Source organism: Haliaeetus albicilla, chromosome 14 (genome assembly GCF_947461875.1).
Source record: "Haliaeetus albicilla chromosome 14, bHalAlb1.1, whole genome shotgun sequence".
Lineage (NCBI taxonomy): Eukaryota > Metazoa > Chordata > Aves > Accipitriformes > Accipitridae > Haliaeetus > Haliaeetus albicilla.
In genome coordinates, this window is record NC_091496.1 from 16,129,057 (window position 1) to 16,150,066 (window position 21,010).

Genomic DNA, 21,010 nt, shown 5'->3' on the forward strand with positions numbered 1-21,010 from the left:
TCTTGTGCAAGTCGTTTTTCATTATGCCAATGGAATGAGAAATGTACGTTCAGAAAATGGTGCAAAAGCTACTTGGTTTTGTGTATAGACAAGATTGTTATATCCTTCTACCTTTCTTCAGAGCTTCTTATTCAAGTATTGATCCATTATCTGTACTGAGTGATGGAAATAGATGCCAACATTACTATTTTATTAAGATATCAGTTAATCAACAAACACCAGTGATACTGTTCTTCATTTTGGTTTGCTTAACTCCTGTTTTAAATGTAGATGGGGTTAAACCATGACAGCTCATTAAGCTTATCACCAGGATATGAGATAATCCGATTCATGGATATGCTGGGTTAAAAGTGAATTAATGTGAATCTGCTTTCAGGTGTTAGTAGGAAGTTGCTGAAGGGAATGCGAAGGTGAGACAATAGTGAGGGAAGAAAAGCTTGATTCTTCCAATAGATCTTGGCATTTCGGAATCACTTCTACCTGCTGCAGGTAAATGCTATTAAGGGTTAATCTTGCCCTTTGCAAGTTCTTCCTAGAAGCTCTGCTCTTTCAGAAGCAGCTTTTGTGTCTATTCCTTCCACCTCCCTCAATGCTTGTGGCAGTCTAATTGCAGTTCAGCCTTGAGGTTCACGAGTTAGAAATTCTATCTCATTTTGTCCATGTTAAATGAAGTTTGGAAAGTCAGGGAAACTTTAATCAAGAATACTGCTAAAATTACACTGGAGACTAGTTTCCCAGACGTTTGAAAATAAAATTCAAGGCCTTAAAATTGTTGGTGTATTATTACTTCTCTCACTGTCATTCCTGTTCTAGTTAAGCGTACAAAGAGTGTTTGTAAAGGTAAAAGTAAGATGAACTACTGAGCCACCTGTCAATGATCTGATGGCAGTTAAGTCTGAATGTTGCAAAATTTGCAAATTGTGTTTTTAACAGCTGTTAAGATAGTGGCATTGAAATGGTGTATGATGCTGGTATGGTTGTCAATTCCTGTGATGGATTTTTTTTGCTGTAGCATTTGTAACCTATGGAGCTTAGGGGTATTTATTTAAACATACTGTTCTTCAGATTGCTTAGGTGGCGATATATTCTGCCATAGTCGTCCTGACTGACTCCTGATGATGTTAGTCAAGTTTAGGTAGGTGCTGATGAAAGTTATAGACATAGTTGTGTTCCTCAGGTCAGAGTTAGCAGTCAGGATGTGTAAATGCATGTTTCAGTTTTGAATGCTAATTTGTGTAGCTGATGAATGTTGTAAATCAGTTTGTGCAGTACTGTACAATTGTCTGAAAGGTGCACTGTTCTACAGCCAACTTTGAGCTTAAATATGGTGAACTGGATGTTACTCTTGCACCTTGAAAGTCTTATTTGTGTTTTGTTAAGTGCAAGCTGTTCTTAAGAGAGCTGTGTACAGCTCCTTAACTGAGTCACATGAGTGCCCTGTGCAACTTTTGTAGTTCCTTTTGCAGAGAGGCTCGATCCTCCAAGCTTGGTTTATCACATATATTTGGTACTTGAAATGTAAACCATATTCAGCCCTTCAGTGCTGACCTCTGTTTCCACTTCATGTATCAAGTATTTCCTAATCAGTGACATGAAACCAGTGTTAAGCCTAAATGGATATCATGCAGAGGGTAAATAATCCTTTTTGAGTACTGTGGCATAAATGCTAGCTAACCCCACAAGTATGGTATTTATTCATTCACTTGTAATTTTGTTCTGAGTGACCACCCTATATTTCATAGTAATTGGAGCCCTTATTTAGAGCTACATAGTTGGAGCCAAGAGTTTATTAGATCTCTAACCATTTTAAAAACAAGACTTGCTAAAGGATTAATTGATGTACCATTTCAGCTACTGAAAATAGGAAGGAACTTAATGAGTCATACTAGGTACATACAGTGATACAAAAGTACTGTTTATTTTCAACATCAAAAAGTTACTTGTCTTTGGTTCTGTGACTTGAAAGTCAATATAAAACCTGTTCGTTTTATCAGGTCTTAGTGTAATGTCAAAAAGAACTAGTGTAATACTTGTAAAACCCATCCTGAACACAAGCGTTTCCTGCTGCCATTTATAAGCAAGTGCTATAAACAGCAACCTTCTGGCTGATTGTCTGTAAGAGGGAGCGAACTGTCTCTTCCAGCTCCACCAACTGCTTGGCTTTGTCTTCCAGAACTTTTTGATTGTTTTCATACGTATTTTCCAAGTCTGTCAGCAAAGGAAGGGGAAAACCAGCTTAATTAGGGGTGTTTTAATACAGATAAGTGTAAATCATTATGGTTACAGATAAACTACTATTCAAATTTTATTTTTATTGTGGAAGAGAATCTGATTAGGAAAAAAAAAGCCAAGGCTGGAATGGCACCTTTTTGTTTCCTTAACGTTGGAACATAAAGCAACAAGGAAATAATTTTCTGTAAGTGGAAATCCAAAAGTGAACTTTGATTCATGTTGAAAATAATTTGTCATTCTCTTCTTTATGGTGGCTTTTACAGAACAGTGAAATGTTTTGGCTTGTTATGGTTAAGACTATTCAGTGAGTCACTGTAACTGTGCAGGGGAAGAATGAGTTCCTGGCCTGGCAAAAACACAAGGAAAACTTAGCTCCCTCCCTGGTAGCTATGGGCAGATTGCCCCCTCCTTAAAGTTTCAACCAACTTTAATTGTCAATACTAAATGTTAAATTGATCTGTAAACTGGAACTGATGTATCCTGATCACCTTTTGTTTTAATAGCTTTCCAGGATGGGGTGGGGGGAGTATTGTTTGAAGATAGGGGTCTTGCTTGAACAGGTTAGTCCTTGTCCTAAGCATATTAGTAGTTACGTTCCTTCCCTGTAGTGGTTCTTGGAGCAGTGATAGGTGCCATTCCAGAAGTTTGTGTCTCACTTCTAAGTTTCAGCTTTTTTTATAGAAATCTTTAATTCAGAAAACTATGTTGCAGCCATAAGAATAAGCAGAGCAGATCAAACCTCAGTAACAAAGAATTAACTTCCATTTTTTTTCCCCTACTGCTAATGAATAGCCAGTTTAACAGCATCAAATTGCTTCATATTCTAAGATAATGACTTACCTCCTCAGAACAGCCTTACCTTTGAGCAGCTGGAGTTTGCTGTTTGCTTGAGCCAACAAGGCTTTAGCTTCATCTTGCAACATGCCGGCTTTCCTCCTAGCATCAGCTGACTCTTCTGTCTTCTTGGCGATGAGATCTTCCACTGTTTTATACTTGTCGTTCAGCTCGGTATTGAGGACCTGTTGTTCCAGATTCAAGCACAAGATGGAGCTCATTCAAAAGACAATACAGTGGGAGCTTGCATTTCCTCCCTCTCTCTTCACTATCCGGGCGTAAGGAGACTACACTACACTGTTAGCTCGGTTAACAAAAGCAGAACAGTGTTGGGGTACTTCCTACTTAATACTCAAGACTTGAAGAGTTGGGGTGAAGACTCATCAGTTGCCCTTTTGCAGAGCTGTGGCTGTTTTACAGCTTTAATTCTGACACTTGGCAGGGATTTATGGGATTCAGTTACACAATTCTGTAACTAATGGAAGCCATGGCCCCTAGTACAGCTGGAAGGCTGCATGTGGTAAGGAACTGGCACTGCTTCTGGTTGAATGCTTGCATTTGGGGAGGAATACCCTTGTCACTCTTTCACTAATGGGAACAGCTGTATAGTTTACATAGGTGAAGGTGCTGGAAAAGTCATGACATTGGTTTCTCAGCTGTGCTTTTCCCTGCAAGGTTAAGATTAAGAAGTCCTGTGACCCAACTGAAGTCAACCAATAAGCAAGTTAACAAGCTGCAGCAGTACTGGAAGTCTCTTGTGTTTACTTGACAGCCACCTGAAATACTACTTAGTGGTCAGAAATAATTGATTTGATGGAGAATACATCTCTCCTGGCAGAAGATGCCTCTCTGGAGACTAGTGGGCTAACTATAGACAACAGATAGGAGCAATGAAACTTCCTTGGGTAGATTTGTCAATTGTTTTGTTAATGAGCATTCTTTTGCTATTATGAAGGTGTGTAGCAGACAGTGGGAGCAATGCCATGTGGTCACAGAGCAAATTTTGCATCTCTGATATTTAGAAATTACTTTGGTTTTATATTGAGCTAATGATTTTTCTTGCTGCTTGATTCTGTATATGCCAAATTCTGGGTTGTGTGTCCTGAACCTATCATTGTCATAGAAGCATAAATACTCTATATGAGGGGAAAAAAATTACAAGTTCTCCTGTGGCAGATAGTAAAGCTGAGGGACAGAAATGAATCTGTGAAAGGCTGACAGTGTGACAGCCTGACAGGTTTCCTGCAGCTATTTTAGAACTTGAAAACTTCCCAATACTTCTTTCTCCCTGTATCTGGTATCAAAGAAAGTAAAAAGCAGCTATCTTTGGTAAGTGCATTAAGTGCCTTTTTTTTTTTTTTTTGTCCCTAGTACTTGACCAATAAATGAAACCGATTGAATGTATTCACTAATGTTCCTTTAGCCAAATGTGGGGTGTGAGTTTTGTTGGCTTTCCCTTAGCAGATTTCCTGATCTTCTCACCTTTTTAACTTCCTCAGCGTTTTGTTTTGCAGTAACAATTTTTTCTTCTATATTGTCCACATTCTCTGAATTTGTAGCAGCCTTTTGCTTAAGGTCTTCAACACTTTTCTCTAGCTCAAACAGACGTAAGGTAGCATTGTTCAGTGTTTCTTCAGATGCTGCATTTTCAGATTCAATCTAACAAAGAGGGATGAGAGTTAACACTTTCAAAAGAACTGAATATAATAACTAAACTTTCTGGATAAGCCCTGATCAACTAATTAGTTCATGTCCATAGATCTGATACAAAAACCAGTGGTTTAATTTTGCTACAAATGGCCAATTGCAGTCAAGGTGAAAGAGCCCTGCTGCTTGAAGATGGGGTACATACAGGGCTGCAGAAGCATTACAGAACATGGTTAAAAAGTACTTGATTTTATTACACATGCAAGAGTTGCCTAATCCACAGGAAAAACTTCAGACATTTGACTCCATCATGTAAGTTAGCGCTATGGTCTCATGAGGGCTTTGAGCTGAAGTCTGAAAATACATTATCTGACAAGACTACAGCAATTGCCATTTTAATCCAGCATTTGTTTATTAGTCTCGTGCTGCAGTGGTAGATGACACTGATAGCATGGCTACACCAATACACAACCATGTGGTTGACAGGTATGACTTTCCAGGGATCTTGGTACACCTGCTGCATTAAATGAGCAGGATGTAGCCCTCTATCTTCAGTGGTGCAGGATATGGGATGAGAAAAGCCTTTTGTGTTGTTTTTTTTTTTAAGAGCAAATGGTCCCCTAGCATCTGTCACACTAACTCAAAAGTTGATGTGATTTTTAAGTGGTCTTCAATTTGCAATACCCAAGAGCCTTCCCAGATAGGCTTACATCAGTTTCTAAGCATCAGATTTGGTGCTGTTTCTATATCTTAAGAAATACTCATGAAGAACTCACTGAGGTCAGCAGGTCTTGAGTTCCTTTAATATCTTCATCAGCTTGTTTGATGGCTTTTTCAGCTGCATTTTGAGCTTTTTCTGCTTCTTCCAGTGCTGCTTTCACCATGTCCGCAGTGACTTTAACATCTGTTGCACCTTTGCTGTGGAGCAAAACTATGTTAACGCTAAAAGTGCTTTTACTTTGGAACTGGAAAAAGAATGAGTCATACACTGCAAAGGGCCATTTTTGCCCCTTAAGGAATGAGAATCTGTATCAGGGCAAGTTAAACTCTGCATTTTCTGATACAATGGAATGAAAGTCTTGTACAAGCTCCTGGTGATGGAAAACAGCTAATACAGAACAGGGTTGCATACCTTGCTTTTTTAGCTTCCTCCAGTAGCATTTCTGCTCTGGCAATGTCTCCAGCACTCTGCTGCAGAATGACCTCAACATCAGAAAGGCTTTCTACACGCTCACGAATATCTTCTGTCAGAGCTTGCAGCTGCTGGGGAGTGCTTGGCATCTCCATGTTCAGCACTTCATTAGCCACTGCCTCAATGCTATCCAGGTCAGCACTGTCTTCTAGTAGATGGACACAAATGACAAAGATGTGAGTAAAAGCTTCCCTCTGTCAAGTCTCAGTACTCAAATTCTTGTCCAGCTGCTCCTCTAAGAAGGAAAATCATGGGAAAACTTCCTCCCCCTGACTTACTTACAGAAAATTAAGGTATTAAAACTGCTTCCTTAGGGTGAAACCTCTCCCAGGAGAGGCCCAGCAGGCATATAGGCCCTGCTGGCATAGATCTCTTGGAAGCTATTTGAAGATCTCTGATTAGCTACACCATGCTGGGGCTGTGGGGAGGAGACTTGAGCCCACAGGAAGCGAAGCCAACAGCTGCACATAAATGTATTTGTGCTAACAGTATACTCAGCCTTGTGCAAACAGGGAAGGAATGGGTTTGCCATGCTGCCGCTTGCTAGCAAACAAGGCTCTCATCTAACCTTTACCTGCTTTCTTACAGAGATAAACTCAGTTTCTGACTTTCCTCCCCTTTAATAGTACTTTGTCTTTCCAGCCAGAACTTAGGAATGCATTTGGCAAATTACAGCAGTACAACAGCCTCAGCTGAAACAAACACAAGAACGTGCCAGTTTGCTCTCCCTTTCCTATTGTCTTGGTTTTCTCTTGTTTCCAGATTTTATCATACACACTAAGTCTGGCTGAAAGGGGGGTGGGGTGGAGGAAACACAACTATTGCATTACCCCTTAGAGGATGATTCAGAGCTAAAGACAGTTTTCACGAACCCAGAATTAAAACATAATTTAAATGTAAGGTTTTTACGCATTAGGAAGTCTCTAATTTGTTTAATAAGATTCCTCAGATCTTCATTGCTTCTGTCCACTTGTTCTTTTGTAGCATTGGTTTTGAGCAAAACTGCTTGTGCATTTTGTTTTGCTTCATCAGCTCTCTGTTTCGCCTCAGAAACCTAAAGAGAGGAAAACGGAAGATTTGATTACATATTTGCGTATGCTTTAAGGCCTGTTTTGAAACAAAAATTCAGTTGGAGTCAGAGGTAATAGTAATGAGAAATGCTTTTTCGCATAAAACTCACACAACACTTTTAAAAGCTGGCTATGTTCCATACCACCAATGCTAGTTTAAACAACTCAGGCTAGTGTTTAGAGTTATCCATGAAGCTTCACTTTAGCAAGCTCCCTGTCTTAGGATCTTTACAAGCACGATGAAGTTATGCAACTGACAAGTATTTTGAAGTAAGCCAGGCACATACTTTGTCAATTAGTGTCTAAACTTGTGTTACAGCGAAAAGATTTTTTTTTTAATATCTAACAATTAATTTGGCATATTACCATTCTGGAGAGTTGCTCAACTTCTGCTAATGCACTGAGGATGTCTCTGTCAAAATCCATGGCTTTCTGCCAGGCGTTGTGAGCTACGGTCATCAGCCCATTGCAGCCAGGTCCTCCACACTTCTTCTTTCCATCATCTGTCCGACAGTTTAAACCGCCACACTCGGACTCAGCACAAGAGGCTCCCACGGGAGTGCCACACGTCTGCAGAGACACATTAGCCAAGGGGAACAGTCACAGCTTTATTTCCATTGCTGAGCTGTGAGGGGGATGGAGTCGGACTCTGCTCTACACTGTTATTTCTGCCCCTTGCAGTAGTATGCCTTGCAGCAGAGCTGCAAGCAGGTGGTTCCTGCAGCAGGGCCATACCAGCACGACTTTAATCTTTCTTCTGTGCCCCTGCAGCTTCCTGCCTTTAACTCAGTTACAAATAGGCAACTCCCTGATGCTGAAGTAGCTGGAGATTATGACAGAAGCCTTGCTGTGCCTTCATCGTCTACTTTTCCTGTACATCATCTTTTACTGGAAAGCTGCATTTAAGCTTTGGCTTCAAGCTGGAAGCTACTACTGTCTGTATGGCTTTTGTTTGCAATCAGTCTTCAGTACTGTTGGAGGAAAAAATGGCCATCCCAAGAAGCTATTTTATAAGGAAGAAAGTAAGTGTTTTGTGCAGAGTAGTATCTATCCTTTCCTTTGCTCTAATGCCCTAGAAATGAAATACTAAGAAGCTGAAATGCTCCACATTGAACAGGAAACTTTTTTTCATCTCCCTTAAAAAGCTGTCCCATTCCCTTCCACCAAATGTTTGCTCCGATTTCATCTTTCCAGAACACTCTGCAATTTGTGAATTGTTGTCAAGGTTGTGTTCCCATAGAAAGTATCAGGGCAGACTTTTTTTTTTTAAAGCAAAACTATTTAAATCAGCAACATTTGTACTGAGAATTATCCACTGCTTGGTCAATTGTTTGGACAATGAAATCACTAGAAGTTGTTTTAGCCAGAGAGAAAATTGGAAAATTCCCCATTCTTTTGAGGTGGTTCTCCCTTTTCACCCCACCCCTTTTGCCAAATGATAGTCACTAACCAACAGACTTTGCAGCCAAAAAACCTCTCTGGGAAAACCTAGGGGCTGTGCCAAGTTAGCTGCAGCTGCCTCCTGTGAAGTGTAAATGAGTCCCTCTTACCTGTTTGGCATGCAACCCAGCAGTAGCTAGAAAGCAAAGACTTTTTTTGGTGTCCCGTGATTACACCTCCAAGCAACTCTGTGTTTATAGCCCTGATAAACATCTACCCAAGATTTTCAGTCCTCAAGAACAGTTAGGCAGGAATGCAGGGAAAGGGAAACAAAAAAATGCCTCTTTCTTCCCTCCCAAGAAAGAAGGAGGGCTGGGGGAGTCAGGAGGGATGACCAGAGTTATAAAGGATGGGACAATTCAGCATGTGAAGAACTCATCCTCTAACACAGGCCTGGCCTGCCCAGGGGAGTTAATGAGCAGTCCCCTGCAGCCTGCCTTCATGCAGGATTGTTCTCTGAATGCAGCTGGCTGACTTCAAAGCAAAACTGAGGGAACACCCAGCCTCTCCCAAGAAAAAGCCACCCTTGATCATATTTACAGATGAGCAGGCAGCTTCAACAGAGAAAATGCCCTTTTGACTCCAGCTCTCTGCAAGTTTTATTTTGTCTCACAAACGAGGATGGGAGGGTGGTGATGCCAAGGAGGGTGGCCCACCAGTGCGAGTGAAGTGCTGCCTGGCTGGGCACTGCAAAGGCATAGCATGTACCCTGTGGAGCTGCTAAAAGGAAGAGAGGAGCCTAGAGAATGCAGCATGTGAACTGAGGACAGGCTTAAGAGGATGGTTCTCAGTGCTACACTTTCCTGCACGTGAGAGCTCTGTCTACAGCAAAGGGCTCTGTGTTAGAAAAGATGGGTGCTCTATTGGGCTAGGAAGGGTAGGGGGGAGACCAACATGAAGGGCTGGTGCCTGAAAGCCAGTAGGTCTCAGAGCCCACCAATTAAACAGCCCTGTTCTAGCCTGCAAAATACCCCATCATCCAAGAAATGTGCATTTTTCATGAACAAACTGCGTATCTCACACTGTCAAGCCCTAAACAGTTCTTCCCCACCTGTTGCTTCTTCACAAACCTGACTTCATTTTTGCTACAGGTTTTATACCAATGATTCTCAGCTGCGTACCTTCTCAGCCACTTCGGAGAGATCCAGGCTCTGCAGCTTGCCCGCGAGTTCATCCAGAAGGCGTGACTGCTCCTCTTGTTTAGCCTTGAACTGGGCCTCCTTCTCATTGATTAAGTCTTCCACTTCCTGCCGCGTTTGCGCTGACAGCTCCACGGGGCTATCAGGGTGAACAGTGGAGGCATTGACCCTCTCCTCTGCCTCCAGGGACATCTGGAAATACTTGGTGATACTATCTAAAGCCCCTGCAGAAATCAGATGGAGCTGCTCAGAAATGTGTTAAGTAACCCAAAGTAATTTGTATTATGGAGGTTGGCAGATGACACATCAGGGTTAACGATATGAATATCAAGTTAAATGAAACGCTAGCCTCTGCAGCTGTATTCCATGCCATTGCAAGGATGACAGAATTTGGCCTGCTGGGGGGTGGGGGGGCAGTTCATTTTTTTTGCTTGGTTGACAGTGTGTCAAGTTTGCTGGATTTTGAAGTTAAGCCTTTCTCTAACCCTATTGACTGAATTCTGCTTGCCTTGAGGGCAAAAGAAGATCCACACTTTTAGGTTTATAGGGCAACAGCCTGTTTTCTAAGGATTCACTTATCCCATTAGTTCTTACTGCTAGCCCTAGGATGTCTGGCTTATGGAGTCACTGCTTGGAAACTGGTCAGAGCTTTCCCAAGAAACAACTGCTTGATGACAGATGCTGATTTATGGAACTGTTAAGTTTTGGACAACTCCTGAAGAGGCCTTGAGAGGGCGTGAGGGACCCTGCCAGGGTGGCCATACTCTGCACCTTGGGGCAGCTTTCCTCTGCAGAATGCCACAAGTTGGGGACTCCCCTGTTCTACATCCTACTTGCCTCACTCTGCAAAATCCCACGTTCACTGGAAACAATCTCTGACTTCCTGCAAAGCAGGAATTAAAAAAAAAAAAAAAAAAAAATCATTTGTTTCAAGCTGCAATGAAGTCAGCTTTCAAAATTTCCAAATTCGGTGACATTCCTCTTTCTCCAGCAAATTTTGATTCTTGGCATGTTTCAGTGTGCCGATGGGCACACAAGGCTTGGGTGGCTCAGAAGAACTGGGCTTTTACGGTGTGCTCTTAGTCACCAAGACCCAGGTAGTTTTTCCAACCAGAAACAGCAATTTCACAGACTGGGGAGAGTAAGGGAGATCTTGGAACTGCCAGAACTTGGAACTTTCAGCTGTTGTGTCTCGTCTAAAATGTATTAATCAAGAGCCTTTAAGACAACTCTGTGCCCCACTAACTCAAGCTGGCTTTGCAATGTGCAGAGGGAGAGAGAGGGGGCGAGGGGGCAAAATAGAATTCCTGCTGCATCAGCAACTCTGCCCATGGACAGAAAGAAGCCGCCCTCCTAGCAACTGAGTTTTATTACAAGTCGGAAGATTAACCTGGTATTTAAAACCATACACTAATTAAATCTTTAGCTACCCCACTGCTTTCTCCCCCTTCGTGCGACACTTACCCCGAACATCAGAGATCTTGATGAACTCTAGCTGTTCTGCAAGTTCTTTCACCACATGGTCTAGGCTTTTGGCATCTGTCTCCAGCATGCTCAGGTCAGTGTCTGTGCTATTGCTCTTCACTGCTAAGGCTGACAGGTTTTCTTCTATGTCAGCTATCTTAACTGTAACATCTGCTGTCAGTTTTCTGTAAAACAGAGGCACAGGACTCAACAGGGGGAGGAGGAAGGGTAGTAAGCCTTGGTGCTTCACTTCACTGAAGAGTGGTGGTTAGAGCTGTGCCAAGCTTCTCCCACAGCAGGACTTGTCCTCCCTCAGTGGAGCTGTAAGTGATTTGTAACAACATGCCTACCTAGAACACTGTTTTGTTTGCTTTATCATACAAAACTACTTTTTAATCTACATCATGTTTATAAACTCAAAGCACCAAATTGCTCAGAAAACAGCTGCTTTGTGTAAGATTAACTGGAGGCAGATTCCAGAGGACTGGTGTAATGCTCTTGTACCATGGCAACTGCATAGGTCAGAGTTGACTACTATGATCCATACATAATTTGCTTCCCATCCCACACAGCTACAAATGCAGTTTTGATTACTACGAGCTCATGGGACAGATTTGAACTTCAGGAAACTGGGGGGGGGGGAAGCCTTAGTTTGAACACAATGGATTCTTTTAACTCCTCTGTAAAGATCCCTCTTCACCAGCCGTTTCTTTAGGGCTATGAAGGAAAACCTCCCGCCCTCAGAATTCAGCATGGCCTCAGTGAGCCATGGAGCAGGCTTTAGCTAGTGGGATAACCCTAAAAGGAAAAGCAAGTGTATGTTACACATCAATGCTGCTGCAGAACAGAAGTTGGCATAGGAAGCTATTCCAATCCATGGTGATCCCACCAAACACAGCATTTCCTCATTCTGAAAGAATCAGGCAGTATTCAAGCTCTATGATCAATTTACAGCTCTCTCAATAGCCCAACAGCCTGCTGTTTTCCAGGAGTCCACCAGACCCCAGTACTTCTATACAAGCAGAAAGGAGCGAGAACAGATACATACAAATGCATATGTTAGAGAAAAGCAGCTCCTCACCTGCTCTGACCTACCTCAGTACACACAGAGCCCAAATCTAGCGGCAACCCCCAGCTCTCCAGATGGAGGGAGGGAGCTGTAGGACACAAGCATATCCTTGAGACATCTGTGCTTTAATCCTTGGCCCTCTGCTTTGTGCAGCCCCCTTTACAATGCACAAGCAAGTTCAAGCAGTTGCACACAGAGCTAGAAAGCATCTGTAATCCTACCTGATGTTAAACTGTCCCATCTCCAAAAGCACAAACTACCATCTTTTGTATACTTAGCCCTAAAACAAAATATAAGCCTCCTACCCTGAGAAAAATGGAAACAATCCTTGTTATAAAGCTAGTGCTTCCCCCCACACACACTCAAGAGTGCAGAAAGGAGCACAAGCTTCCAACTCATCAGCTACACATGGAAATCCAGGAATTTAATCTCTCCCCTCTTCATTCTCTCACAGAATAGCAGTGTTTGTCCTTTGCCCCGGGGGAGCACAAGGCAAGCATGAGTGGCTCCGTGGTAATTAGCTGCCTGGCGTGCAGCAGGAGCAGGACAACCCCTGCCCAGAGCATGGTAACTGCACTGCTCCTACCTTCCCCAGCCACGTTTCTGCTTGTGGGACAGATGCTTACTGCTGGTGCTGAGCATGGCGAGGTGCTCCACCAGTGAGTGCTAGGAGCTGCAGTGTACCTCGCCCAGCTGGAGGAGCAGAGCCAGGGTGTCCCCAGCCCAGCATGGGGACATCAGTCACTCAAGTAAATCCCATCTCACTGGCACTCCCACTCCTTCCCACGCTAGAGACAACCACAATTGTACTCACTCTGCTTCCTCGAAGAGATTCCCAATGTTCTTCAGGGGCTCGGCAGCTGGATTTTGAGTGATGATAGTTTTAATTTCAGTGAGCTTCTCCTCCAGGGTGTTGAGTGTCTGCTGGTATGGGCCAGTGACTCCAGTGATTTTGAGGTCATTAGCCCTATCCAGGAACTGCTGGGTCCTATTAGCCAGCTCACTGATGATCACATCCCAGAGGGCGAAGCACTGGTGACACGGCACGCAGTTGGGGAAGAAGCCGGAGTAGCCCCGGGAGCACTTATCGCAGCGCGGCCCTTCCACCCCTTCGTTGCAGATACACTGCCCGGTGGCACGGTCACACTGCGGGGTCTGGATGCCATGAGGGTTGCAATCACATGCTGGAAGAAGAAAAAGGCATGTGTGAAGGCTATGGTGAGGGAAATGACAGTGACATTGGCAGGGAGAAAAAAAAAAATCGGTTATAATGAAGTGGTGAAATGAGTATAGAAGTGGTCCCTGTCTGGATTATAAAAAGCTAATTATGGATGTGTCTGCTTGGGTATGGGGGAACCAGGGCTGAGGGTGAAAGTGGAGAGAGATAGGGAAATAACTCTAGGAGAGACCAGGATTTGCACGTCTCAAACCCAGGCACAGTAATGGAGCAAGGAAGGACACTTGTTGCAACATTTGGTTATCAGTTGGAGAGCAACTGAAGACAAAGATCCCAGTTTCACTCCTACAAGTAGAGCAAGGCCTTCCAGACAGGAAAAGAAACAACAGGCAGGCACATAGCAGAGGGTTTAAGAACAAAACATGAGTGACATGGGAGAAGCGAACAAGGAACAACCATTTACTGTCTCCTCCAGCACAGGTGTAGGTATCACCTGAGGAATGCAGCAGATCAAAAACCAACCACCTTCCCCTGCACCTCCCACAAACAGCACAATAAAAGGAGACAGTTGATTACACAGCACTTAGTTAAGTGGCGGAGCTCCCTACAACAAGAAACTGCGGGTGCTAAAAGTTGAAGTGACTTCCAAGAAGAACACGACAAATTTATGGAGTAACAGCCCTTAAGAGATCTTCTATGCAGAGGTACAGGGCCTGGCTCAGGACATACTCCTGCCAGGGATGGTGGAAAAACATCCACAACATGCACTGAGGAGCTTTGCACAGGACTGATGGTTTGCATATACAGAAAATGGGAAAACATCAGGCAGTGAATAGTGGACTAGAACAAAGAATGTGGTCATGGGCAGCCCTGTCTGAGGGAGAAGAAAGAAGTCTTCTCCAACAGGGTGCTAACAACAAAGAGCCTACACACTGTTTGTAACAGATTTATTTTTTTAATTATTTCACACTTTGAGCACCAACTCAGGGGTTAGTATTCACACCTTCCTGAAATGGACTTACATTCTTATTTTATTTTTGTAACTGTGAACACCTACCCATCTTTATATGCTAGTCAGGTAAGACCCAGGGGCTCCAGGTGGTTGCCAAATTGGAGTGATAAGGTTTGGGCAACACCCTTTTTTAACAAGCTTTAGAATAAAGATGTACTACTTTGTCACTAACCCACCATAGAGAAGTTACTCAATTAACTTACTGATGCACGGTCATTTCTAAAAGCACAGACACACTTCGTACACAATAACACTATCAGGAGAAACGTTTCCATCCAGCGGGGCTGCCACTTGACCTCTCCTCCTCCTCCTTAATTATGCAGGCAACAGCAGCAGAGGAAATTACCAACCTGCAAGGCTTTTAATAAAGGGATGGCAGCAAAGAACAAAAAGAGAGGCCTTGAAAATATGTAGGTCATCTACCTACCATTGTGGCAGAGTACACCTGAAGCAGGTCAAGCACAGGTTCCTTAAACAGGAAAAATACTGTGATACCCAATAAAAGCCTTCACTTACACATCCATTTATCAGGCATCCCTGAAGGAGCTTAATGGCTCCAAAAGGTCCATAAATCAATTCACACACCCCAAGCACATGCCCCCTTGAAAAAAGGGCAAAACACAAAGCAGTTTTCAAGATTGTATGTTGTTTGCTTCAATGCCAAAACACAGTGGTGGTCTTCAGTTCAAAAATTACACAAAGAGCCTCAGCAGAACAAATCCCTCCTCAACAAAACGACTTTCTTGTACAATGTGAATATGATAGGCAAGAGACAAAAATAACTTCTGCTGCCTGCACAATTGAGCAAAATGGTCCTTTGTTCTTTGAATTATACCCTGACACAAGAGATTGTTTTTACTTTACATCGAAAGTGCTTAAGTAGTCAACTTGCCATGGAATATGTTCCCTGCAGGCAAACTGTCAAGTTCCTGTTTGAAGGTCAGTTAACCCTTCTGTCAACTAATAAGGCCCTCGATATAATGATGAATTGTCCAAATTCCTCTGCATAGAAAGGGGCTAAATGGCATGTGATTTTTCTCAAAGATCCTGAGATCTGATCAAGCTACATGAATACTTGCTGCTGGCAAATCAAATCACTATATTTACTTGCAGATTTAAAAAGCTTAAAGTGAGGAAAAAAACGCCCATGTTGGTAATTCTACTCCTGAATACCCACATGTTCAGGAAAGGCAGATGACATGGCTTTAGTAGCATTTACATGGTAATGTGAATTCCAAAATCTCTGGAGCCAGAAAATGCTGGGGAAGGAGAGAAGAGAATTTAAGTACTAACTTGTTTGCAAAGTGAAAGCCCAGGCTCCATAGCTGCCTGCTGGGAGATGATAAAGAGCAAAGAATTTATTCTAAATGCAGCACAACAGCTGGAAGAATCATCACATTTCTAGAATTCTGCAAAACTTCCAAACTGAACTTTGGGGCACCCATGAGAAAATTGCACAAGGTGGCTAGAAACATTACTGTGGGTTATTTCTCCATTTCAGGATTCTCTATCAAGCCCAGAAACAGGCAATACTGGCTCTGCACTACCTCAGTAGTGTGAATCCAACATATGTAAAATGGCTTTCAAAAGTGCTGGTTTCACATTTGCTCTTTCTTTTCTTCGTGATCTTCCCAAGTCATTAACTGTGCACAGGACCACACCAGCTTTCAAACCAAAGGGTAAAACTGAAGAAAATTTTATCTCTATTTTTAAGTAAAATCACATAGTTTTAAAGGAAACCAAGAAAAAGCCTCCCTCAGTAGTGGAATAAGAACATTCCAACCGTTTTATTTTCTTTCCATTTTGAAAATTTGGGAGGGATTTCTACATGTTGATGGTATACTCTCTCTAGCTACAGCCCTTGGACAATTCCTTGCTGTGGCACTGACTGAAACATTTTTTCAGTTCTCACAAAAGCATCACTGCTCCTCTTACAGCTCACATCCTGTAAGCAAACCTTTCACCTCACAAATGGCACATGCATGCCAGTGTTTGGTTACATGTGATTGTCTTTTATTAAAGTGTAGATGACCTTAGCCACACGCTTCTACCAGAGATGACTGAAACCATCTCTGTTCCTTGCTAGAGCCAGTCTCACTGTACTTTTATCAGAAGCTGGGGCCCAATTTCTGGACACAGCATTAATAATGAAATTAAGCCAGCCAGAAACCCACAGAAACTGCCCTCCAAGGTCGTGTGGAACAGGACCTCCACCATCTCCAACACCTCTAGTGGATGAGTCCCACATCATGTGCCCTGGCCACCACCAACAGGCTATTTGGAGCACATGCAATGCCATTGCAGGGAGCATCTTCCCTTTACAGCACGGTGGGGACCAGACCCTCCACTGACTTCAGCTGTGGCAGTTCTCAAATGGAGGAAGGCAAGCCCAGGCCAAGACCATATAAAGCCTTCTAGGTAGCGAGGAGTGCCTTCAACACCATGGGCCACCAGGCAAATAGCTCAGTGCACAGGTTTCACCTCTGCCTCCTGCAACGCCTGCCTACCAAGAGCCCGCTGGCTTCAGTCTCTGAGATTTCAGGGCAAAACTTTGTCCTAAAGTTGACAAAAAAGCAACTTTACACATCTATCATGCATGATAGTGGGTGCACATCCACCAAAAGGATTCATGTGACATTTGATTATCACAGCCAGTGAACTGGGATGTGAAAACAGGAGACACCTTGATTCCTATCACCTGCTAGAAACAGAGCAAACACCATGTCAGAATGATCCAGCACGTCATGCCCAGCATTGTTTCTGGCCAGAGTACCCCAGCATCACTTCTAACTACCGTGGAGTTCTTGCTTCTCTAACACCTCCTTCGCTAACAACCACCTAGCTATTCCTATGGCCACCATGTGAGTCAACCCCTATACAGTCCAGTGCTAATGATGCTCTCAGTTACAGCAGTTTTGCTTCCAATGTACTCAAACAGGCTAACTCAAACACAATCTTAAAAATATCGCCTGGCTCTGGAGATTTCGGCTCTAACCAGCACACTCATAAGTCTGATGTAACACCTGAGTAGCTATACCACATCTAATTTTAGCATATGCCTAGTTAATCTAATTTTTTTCCAAGAAGAACAAGAAAAACACAGGCACATCTAGGGATGCAGAAGTGTTTCAGGCATTACTCAGTAGCTAGCAATGGCTTTATACTCCACTTAACATAGTATTTGTGGAATAGGGAAAGACATGAAGTCCTGTAAGCTCCTTTTAAATGCCTTGCCTATGCTTACATGACTAGAAATTGGGAAGTGGTTCATTTTGCACTGCCAAACTACACAGATGTTGAGTTTACTCCGAGAGATTTAGATGCCTTAAACAGTTTAGGTTGGCAATGGCCTTCACGACAAATGGCTGATTACCCTCCCTTCATACAGAGGGGTGGACCAAGGCCGAGGTGAAGGGCTGCAAGTTAACATGGACGGGGCAGCTTACTTTGAAGATCAGCGTTAGACAGACATCAAATCTGTCCCTGGGTAACCAGAGCAGGACCCTGCAGTACCTCCCATGGAAAATATAGTGGAGGAAAAGAAGTCTTTTGAAATCATTGGCCAAAGATTTGAGGGTTTTCAAAGGAGCATTTACTATATTAAACAATAGGCTTCTGTTTTGAAATATCATTTTGGACCTGGGTGTATTGTTTTCTTTAATTGAGTGTTTAACTCAATCAGACATTCTTCAGTGGCATACACCAACTTAAGTGTGATCACATTTTTGACAGGAAATTTTCTAGCCAAATTCTTCAGTCAGGATCTGCTGATTAACAGCTTACAGGTATAAAAGATTGTAGCTGCATCTGTTCACAAACCCATGTCCACATAAGTGTATGCACACAGAGTATGCATGGGTAATTTTTATACCGCCTTGATCAATGCCTCTCTCTTTCAGTAATTTTTTTTCCTGATCTTAAAGATAAAAAGTAACACTTGTACATGCTTATTAAATGTAGTCTTGTAGAAACCCAAGGGGAGATATCCCAAAGAAGTAAATGACTAGCTCAGGTGGTTTGCTTTAAGCACATAAATATCTATGAACCATTTTATCTTCCACTTACTCTGAAAGCTCTACTACCTTTCCCTCTGATTTTAAATATTTAGAACTCACTTCCATTTAATTCAATAATTACTTCAATTATTGTTATTAATTCAGTAACACTGTAGTTCAGTATGTGGCATATTTGCATATCACTTAAACTAAGGTGTCTCAGAGCAGTTGCTACTACAGCCAAGATGATATAATGGATACTGAAAGGGCTGTATGAAGATCAGTCTGTGTAATGCCTTATTGCAGGATGCTAGGAACAAGCGAGTGCCCTGCATCATCCTACACAATACAGAAATCATTTTTTCAGAAATATTTTCTTTACTGCTTGAGATCAGGGATGGAGAACATCAAATGTTTACCTCCTCCACAGCAAAAAAACAAAGGGTTTGTTCAAACATGATTTCCTGGCAACATTTCTCAGTGGCAGTGAGGCACTATGATGAGAAAACCATTCAGCAATTTGTAAGGTTGAAAGTTTTGCAGAGCTAGCAAATTTCTTCTGAATAATCAGCTATTGATTTAAATTACCCTGTAAGCATATTGCTAACTCCTCAGCATTACGATTTTCAGTACAAGTGTTAAGATAAGATCCCAGCCTAGAATTACTAGAGTTGTGCTGCATTTTAACATGCTAGCAGACTTTGCCAAAAGGACAATTTTCTGGAAACAATCAATATACATTACAATATTTTAAGACCACAGGTCAATTGAAATTATGAAACTCAAAGTGAAAACTGTATTTCCTTTAGCACAGAATTTGTCTGACTTCCTTTAGACACTTATCACAGATGGAAAAGAAACATCTGCTAGTCTTTCTCTCTGCACCATAAACACCTCCTATAAAAGCAGTCTATGTGACTAGTTTTAAGACCCAGGTGTTAAATTAAGATTATGAAGCCTATTGTAAAAGGCAATAGAGTAATTTTCAGTGAACAGATGTTTCGGCACCAGGTACATAACAAAGACTAAAAACTGAGAAAAACAACTTTCTGCCAATGCCTGTAGTGAGTATTTGATAAAAATGTGACTTTTTTTCATCTTAGTTCAATTAAATCCTGTTTTTTACAATAGGGCTTGATACTCAAGTCCAACACAGAAAAACATTGACAAAGGTATGCTTCTTGTAAAGGGGAGACAGCAATACAACCTAACTTTCAATCTTATATAGTGCCTTTTACTAAATGCACTCTGTTCTGGTTGTTAATTAAAAGAGTAATGACAGTAAAATTGTCATCTCCTTTATATAATATTATATGAAACACATAAACTTCAAATATCTGCTGTGCAAGGGCATTGTTCAAGCTGCCTCTGCAGCCACACCGTAACTCAGAGGCTTCACAGGAGCCTGGAGCCTCCTGCCAGAAATGTGCTTTACAGGCTGAAGTTGGTGCAGAGCTCGGCGTGCCTAGTCCTGCACTTTGGTTGCCAGGCTTTGGAAAAACTCCAGCAGAATGCCTGGGAGACTTGAGTTTGATGCCCTTGCTCACTGTAATCCTCACAGGGACCTGCACGAGGCCAACAGAGATGTGCTGGGCTTTTTCCTATCCTCTACACCTCTCCTGTGCTTGTTTCAGGCATTATGTTAAATTAAACAAGTAACTGTGGTTTTTTAAGCATGGAGTAAGCAGTCTCTGAAGACCCAGTCCTACAGACTCTCTGTGGTCTGTAATCCCCAGCGGACATCTGTGTATGGTGGGAGCGTACCCAGTACCGAAGGGTCGAGATGCTACCCAAACATAGGCACCTAGCTTAGCTTGCCCCAGTGGTCTGGTCCCACTGTAACCACTGGGTCATGCAGAGAGAAGACATCAGATCATGCTCTCTCTCCACCACAGGGAACACAAACTGCAAATCAAAGCACTCAGACCAGGTGCAAAAACCTGCGTCCCCCAGCTTCTGCTTCACCATCTCTGATCTTACCAAAATTTCTACAAAACAAGTCACAGGCAGCAGCCTGCAAGGTCACTGTCACCAACGGGGACAGCAGGGAAGCGTGCCCTGGAGTCTGGTTTCCAGTGGAGAGTGCTGGGACCCTGGGGCCACATCCACAGCTCGGCACTGCTGCAAGTGCCTAGGAACCCGTGGGGGGCTGCAGCCCCCAGCCTGTCCTAGATGGGCCATTTTGTACATCTCCACATAGCTGTGTAGAGGTTTTTTGCAGGCACTTGTGTTCATATGACCACACACTTTGGTTTTTTTTTAGCAATTAAAAAATTTGTAAAGGGTGTCACAGCAACATGGGCAGTACAGTCCCCATTTCTCAGCAGGAGCTTGTGTCTCTTGGTGCCAACAGCTTGAAGACCTCTTGTGAAGAGATCACATATTACTGTCCCTTGAGTGATGCACCATGTGATTTCCAACCTTGAGCAGAAGCCACTTGCCCCAGCCAGTGGAGGTTCCCACACTGGAGTCATCGGGACAAACATCCACACCTCCACATCAGGTCACTGCCCACAGTGAAGACTGTCCGTCCATACTCATATGGTTCAGAGCTCTCGCCATTCCCTCTCCAGATAGGTTTGTATTTTCTTCCCGAACACAGCACAAAATGTGGCCGTATTGGCTGCTTGGGCCAGCATGAGCAGGCCACTGAGGGCAGGTGGCAAATGCCATGGCCAGGAGTCCACATGTGCCCCTGCAGCTGGAGCTGACATCTTTGTGATGAATCCCCAACTCAGT

At 42.9% G+C, this 21,010-nt stretch overlaps 1 protein-coding gene across 1 annotated transcript in view; it reads right to left on the reverse strand.

Moving 5' to 3' along the window:
- Positions 1-1,894: 1,894 nt before the first annotated feature.
- The window catches only part of LAMB1 (laminin subunit beta 1), a 44,438-nt gene continuing 25,322 nt past the window's right edge, over positions 1,895-21,010 (reverse strand). Inside the window, exons 24-33 of the mRNA XM_069801851.1 lie at positions 12,902-13,271; positions 11,019-11,203; positions 9,537-9,778; positions 7,342-7,545; positions 6,815-6,959; positions 5,846-6,053; positions 5,490-5,631; positions 4,549-4,725; positions 3,092-3,251; positions 1,895-2,208 (exon numbers count right to left, since the gene is read on the reverse strand). Coding sequence (XP_069657952.1) covers positions 2,072-2,208; positions 3,092-3,251; positions 4,549-4,725; positions 5,490-5,631; positions 5,846-6,053; positions 6,815-6,959; positions 7,342-7,545; positions 9,537-9,778; positions 11,019-11,203; positions 12,902-13,271 — 1,970 coding nt within the window. The 3' untranslated portion in view covers positions 1,895-2,071. The remainder of the gene's footprint in view (positions 2,209-3,091; positions 3,252-4,548; positions 4,726-5,489; positions 5,632-5,845; positions 6,054-6,814; positions 6,960-7,341; positions 7,546-9,536; positions 9,779-11,018; positions 11,204-12,901; positions 13,272-21,010) is intronic.